The sequence below is a fragment of the Pteropus vampyrus genome, unplaced genomic scaffold (genome assembly GCF_000151845.1).
Source record: "Pteropus vampyrus isolate Shadow unplaced genomic scaffold, Pvam_2.0 Scaffold307, whole genome shotgun sequence".
Classification (NCBI taxonomy): Eukaryota; Metazoa; Chordata; class Mammalia; order Chiroptera; family Pteropodidae; genus Pteropus; species Pteropus vampyrus.
In genome coordinates, this window is record NW_011889088.1 from 177,718 (window position 1) to 184,263 (window position 6,546).

Consider the following 6,546-nt stretch of genomic DNA (forward strand, 5'->3'; position numbering starts at 1 on the left):
AAATAAGGGATTGTAAGCTGACAAGGTCCTTGCAATCTGTGAAGTCAACCAAGGGTTGCCTCACCTAAAAAAGAAACTGTCATTCTAGCTTGCATGAATGCTAGAGTTTGTATGATGCTAACATGGGGAAGAGCAAGTTGAAAAAGGAAGACAGATGTTGGTTTGGAATATATAGGTCTCAGGATATCACTCACACTTGAACTCTTACCATCTGTATATTTGCTATAATAATTTGTAAAACTTTTGCTCAAAATTTATGATCCAATTTGAAAACCACTGAAGTCATATTTCTGATACAATCATATCTTATGCTTACAAATGTGTATTATTGCTATCATCTTCTCTACATGATTAATTACTGTGTTTTCTAAGAAAGTGAAAAAGCCTATGAAAACCTAAGAGGCCTAGAAAAGTGGCTGTAGATTAGAGGAATTATATTTTGCTAATATAATTTGCATTCCTTCTATATCTTTAAGATATTTCATCTTTAAATTATAGTACGTTTGCAATGTAGGAGGGAAACAAAATTCCTGTCCTTAAGAGCCTTTTTCTGATATTTGGAGAAATTGGCTGGGGTCTTTATATGGGATGACAAAACATTTTTCACATTTAAAATAATGGAATATAGTCCCAGTATCTGAAGGTTTGCCATTCATCATGTTTTATTTGCAAAGTAGATTCCAGTAAGAGGGATACCTACATTAAGTTTGGCCATTACGATTTTGGAACATTCAGGTAGAGCAATGATCTCACACACGGATGCACATTGGATTCGCCTTTTAAAAATAGTCCGATTGCCCAAAATTCTGTGTGCAAAAATTCTAACATAATTTTACTAGGGTGAGGCTCAGGTATCAGTATATATTAAAAAACTCAGCAGGTCTTTTACATGCATATGTGATTGAGAATCACCAAAGTAGAGGGATCCAGTAGGTAGTTAGAAATGTTAGTCTGACTCAAGAGGTACTTCTGGGCTGGAAGAAAGGATTAGCTAATGGTCATCAAGTATATGAAACAGTAAATGCCCACATTATGCTATAAGTGGAGTGTAAAGATTAATGGAGGCCATTCTTACAAAGTTGATCAGATGACCCAGTTGAGGCTATGCAGCTAGCTAGTAGGGAGCTCAGAAGTAAAATTTAAGTCCATTTATGCCTTGATTGTGGTTTGGTGCCACCTAGTGGTAGTTTGTGCTCCAGCCTAAATATGAATAGAGCTGATTTCCTGAGTTGTAATTGCCCATTTCCCTGGCAGTCTTATGCCTTCATCACACCCTCTCCCATAACCATCCACCAAGGTAAGAACTCTAACCTGCCCTGCTTTGAGAATGGGGACTGGGCAGAAGACCAGAGGCAATTTCCAATTACTTTATGTCCAAAACTTATATTACAGATTATATTAGTATGAGATTTTTTTACTATTTGTGGGTGGTTTTACTATTTAGAACTATTACGATTATGGGAAAAGATGTAATTACCAAAGAAGTTGTAAAATGAGAATAAAGTAGAACATGCATATGTCTACACACATGCATATGCACATTTTAGAAATTATATGAGTTCATACCAATACCTCCAATGCAATTCATCCGAGAGAGCTCTTTTTCTTCTTCCTTTATTTCATGTTCGTATATCGCTTCTTCCACAGCAAGACCTCTGGCTTCCAACAGCATTGACACATTTACTTATTTGCTCAATCTTTTATTACATCTAAAATTGTTTCAGCATCACTTTGCCCATACCACTACAATAAACTACTAAAAAGAGAAGATTTGTTTGCAGTCCCTAACCCCACCCTACAACCTAGTCCAAGACTAAGCATGTTAGTCAAATACTGTGTGTATGAGTTACTTTAATTAGTTTATTCTTTCTCCCCCACAACCCCAGCCCCTTCAGTGTGATTAAAAGTATTCATTTAAACCACAATTAGGTTGATTTGTTCCAGTTTGCTTTCAGTTTTAGATTTCCCCCACCACTACATGTTAATACTGTCTAGATACTTTATGATATTAAGTAATTATTGTTAATTTTTTAAAAAGAGATCCATCCTTCAGATATGCAATCTGAACTATTTACAGATGCAATGGAATGCTATATGGAGCTATTTCAGAATAATCCAGGGTAGGAAGAATGGAGGAAATATGTAGTGAATAAATGAAACAGTATTGGCCATGAATTGATAGTTAAAGCTGGGTGATTGGTACATGGGGGTTTATTACACTGTTTCTCTATACTTTTGTGAATGTTTGCAATTTTCTATTATTTTCTAAAAATAGTTGTATTACCTATATTGTTCTCAAATTGTTTCATGGAAAAAGATTTATAGTTTTTACTTCCTTTTGTATTGCCTGGTTATTTTGAGTGAATGTTCAATAGCTTTTGAATGGATGTAAGAGTGAAGTTAATAGAAAACGTGTTTTTTTTTTTTAGATTTACTAAAGCGTCCAAACTATATAGGCTTTTTAGAAAATCCTTTTTTATTATTCTTATCAAATCCTTAGAGTAAATTGAATTAGTTATAGTAATAATTGCATTTATTATTGTCATTAGTGTAATATCATTAATCATGCCTAGATTATCTAGTAATACGTAACAATAAATTGTTTCATCAAAGCTTAGAGTTAAACTGGGCACCATCTTCATCCTTAATTTTCTCATCCCTTGAAATTAAGGGGAAAGTGGTATTCAGGCACAGGACAACACTCAGGATGCAGACTACCTTTTTAGCCAAGTCAGAACAGTTGTTAGGAAGTCTTTTCTTCTGTGCTGCCTCATGACAGGATGGAAAAGGATTTGGTGACTACTTATTTTTGCCATTATAGGCCTTTTCTTTTTTAACTCCCAGGGAAGTATAGAATGATTATGCCTTCATATGTAAGAGCTGATTTTTTTTTTTTTTTTTTTTGGTGCTATTCTTTACTTAGGGGAAAAGCCATATGTTTGTACAGTCCCTGGGTGTGATAAAAGGTTTACAGAATATTCCAGTTTGTACAAACATCATGTTGTTCACACTCACTCCAAACCATACAACTGTAACCACTGTGGGAAGACGTACAAACAGATCTCCACGCTGGCTATGCACAAACGGACAGCCCACAATGACACGGAGCCCATCGAGGAAGAGCAGGAAGCCTTCTTTGAGCCTCCCCCAGGTGAGGGTTTTGTCTTATCAATAGTAATGAACATAACTTAAGATTAATAGTATTTTCTCAAATTGTAAAGTATCATTCAAATAATCCTACAAACATAAAATTTATTACTGTGTTAAGTGTTATCAAGGAAAGGTACTTCATGCTCTGGATTGTATGAGAAGGGAACTTAGTCTAAATGATCAGAGAAAGCTTCCCTGAGGAAGTGAGTTTTGGAGAGATCTAGAAGGTGAATTGGGGGAGAGGCAAGGCTTGGGGAGGGAGGAAACAGGGAGCAAAGGCAAGAGAACATTCCAAATGGAAGAAATGGCATGTGCAAAAAGTCCTGAGGTTGGAGAGGGCAAAGCGAATTAGAGAGACTGAAAGAAGTCTGGCCAGTGTGGCGCTTCTCCCTGAGAAGGTAGTAAGAAAGGCTAGCAATGAGGCAGGGGCAGCTAGACTATTGGGTGTGTTAAGAGCACAAAGCACTCTCAATTTAATCTTAGTTAATTCATGTGCTATTAGCTAGTGTTGTAGGAGACAAAAACATTCATTTCAATAAGAATAAACTCTTGAAAAAATAGTTCAGAGAACTACATTCTACGATTTCTGTTAAATAACTCAGCAGAGGTTAAATAGGCAAAATGAAGTGGATTTTTCTAAAACCAAAAAAAGAAAAAAAAGAAGTTATAGGTTGTCTTACTGTTTCATTTAGTACCTCCTAAATGAAGTAAATTTTAAAATTTTTTAAAAAGTATATTTTCCCATTCTTAACAGCAGAGATTGAAGTACTGAAAACATTTTTGTGAAGAAAATTGGGTGGAAAATAAGGGAAAGAACAGCTCACTACCTGCTCAAATGATTCTCTGTAGTTTTAATTTGTCTTTTCAGATTTCTCGTGTGATAGTAAGAAAATAACTATTCCTTCAGTATTGAACGCCATATTATTTTCTAGCCAAAGCACTGTAAGTGTGCATGGTTCAAAATTACAACTGCTAAATCCTTGCAGTTAGAAATCAGGCTTTAATGAAGTGAAACTTAGGTTTTAAGACACCTCCTTTTTTTTTAAGCTTCTTCACTCTTCATTAAATGTTGATATTTCAGATTGTCAGAATTTCTTGTTTCAAGAAAATAGTCTATAATATACATTCTGTTAAAAAAAAAACAACTAAGATCGTTTTTCCAAGAATAAGGATGGATTTGTGTTCCTTTTCTCTCATATGATCCCCTAGGTTTTGTAACCTATTGGAATAATGGTATATAAACAGCTATGGAATAGGACAAGAAAAAAATGAAGGAATGACTACCATGGAGATAGTCACCAATATGACTAGAGTCATATGAGTGTATGCATCAAACTTTGAGAATTACTCTTAAGTTAGCATATTAAGTCCTTCTTTAAAGGAAAAAAATATATATTTACCCTCTTGCCTTCATGGGAAGTGGAAAGTGATAGAAGAGAAGGATCAGTAATCCTCTTGGTTGTCAAGTATAGCAGTAATAGATTATTGAAATGCTATTTACATGCTAGGTCTTTATAAAGTAAAGAAGTAGATGATGGTTCCTGTTCTGTCATTTATTCAATAATTAACCTTATCTCAGATAACATGCCATTACATTGTCTTTACACAGTGATGTCATTATGTACTGATGACTTGCAATCAATCATTTGTGTTAAAGAGTAAGTAACTTGGTATTCTTAGGCTGTATTTACACACCATTCTGGATTTGTGATTAACGTCTTTGAAGACTGTCATATCATTTTTAACAGCTTCTTAAGTGACTGCAAGAACTTAATGCATACTTACCATATTGGAAGGGTTATTTGCCAATCAGTCTTCCTGTACAGTTCCCCCCTCTTTCTTCCCCAACATACATGCACAGTATCAATAATTATTCCAACTAAGAGAATAAGAGAGGTCTCCCAAAATTAGAACACTTAACTTTGATGTGGAAAGATTTGGTTTGGTCTGCTATGATTTGGTTTGGCTTTGCAAAAATGGAGGTAGAGGAATTGGAAGGAGGTGCTGGAAGCCATTTTCATTATTTAGAATATATTACATATTCTAATATATCTAATATGTACTTTAATTTGTATATACTCCTTTATAATATTTAAAATATCTTTAAAAAATGGGGGTGCTAGGCCCCGGCTGCATGCCACGAGCATGTGGGAGGAGACACCCCACCTTCAGAGATCCAGTTCTTAAGGAAAACAGCAACATCCATAGGTCGGGGTGGAAGGGGGTGGTGAGATTAAAGAGGGGGAAAAATTTTTTTTAAATAAATAAATAAAAATAAAGTTATTTTTTAAAAATAAATAAAACAAAATATCTTCCACTTTCTAAATATCTTGGTTGGTCAAATAAATGATTCATTTGTTCTTAACAGGTCAGAGCGAAGATATTCTTAAAGGGTCCCAGATCACATATGTTACAGGTGTAGAAGGAGATGATGTTGTGTCTACACAAGTGGCCACAGTAACCCAGTCTGGGCTGAGTCAACAAGTTACACTCATATCCCAGGATGGGACTCAGCATGTAAGTAGCCACCAAAAGCCAAACAAGTTAAATCATATATATTTCTCTGAACTCGGGCTTGAAAGCCAGGTTGGGTCCCAGTTGAGGAAATCCTCAAATATCAGGCATAAAATTTGGTCTTCAGCTTGTAGGCAGTGCTACCTCTCCTGAAGGTTTTTCAGTAGCCTAAAAAAGTCTGCATGCAAGGAGATCAGTAGGAGAGAGAGAAGGTGGGTGACCCTCGGAGGGTGTTACTGGTATAGTTCAAAAGTAAGGTGATAAGGTCAGAACCACAGCGAAGTTGAAGCTTGAAAAGTGACAGATCCATGTGAAATACAATTCAAAAAAGGGATAGGATTTGGTGCCTGATTAGATCCAGGAGGTAATATTGAGAAATCAGCAGAGCCTTAGCTGAGTGATGGTGGCATCATTAAAAGATCCTGGGAAGTCAATGATGGCCAACCTGTAAAATTTCCAAAATGCTGCTCTCCCTACCCAGAATCAGGGAGTTCACTTGGGAGTCACTCAACTAGCTTTGCAGAATTAATAGAACAGGTATCTTGAATTTCCCAGGAAAGGCAGTGTAATGGTGGTTCTCCAATATCGCTTTTTAGATGCCACTAGCCTAAAATAATGCAGACACGATTTCATTTTTAAGCTCCTGCTAAAGTTGTCTTAGCACCTGGTAGAAATAGGCATAGGGATTCTTTATCCTCCTATATTTGCCATTTCCCTGGAGAACTCTCTCCTTACCCATCTCAGAGCTTTACCTCTCATGATTAACCTGCCCTTTGTGTTGATAACTGTTAAGATGCTGATGTTAGCTAGGAGGCAGAACATACTCAGATTGGAAAATACAAAGCTCATGTACCATTCCATTCATCTTTCTCCCCTTCACTT

The 6,546-nt window shown here is 36.0% G+C and overlaps 1 protein-coding gene across 2 annotated transcripts in view; it reads left to right on the forward strand.

Moving 5' to 3' along the window:
* ZNF143 (zinc finger protein 143) overlaps nucleotides 1–6,546 on the forward strand; it is a 39,989-nt gene that overhangs the window by 26,850 nt on the left and 6,593 nt on the right. For both annotated transcript variants that reach the window (XM_011377242.2, XM_011377240.2), the window contains exons 12-13: nucleotides 2,924–3,151; nucleotides 5,519–5,667. In XM_011377242.2, coding sequence (XP_011375544.1) covers nucleotides 2,924–3,151; nucleotides 5,519–5,667 — 377 coding nt within the window. The remainder of the gene's footprint in view (nucleotides 1–2,923; nucleotides 3,152–5,518; nucleotides 5,668–6,546) is intronic.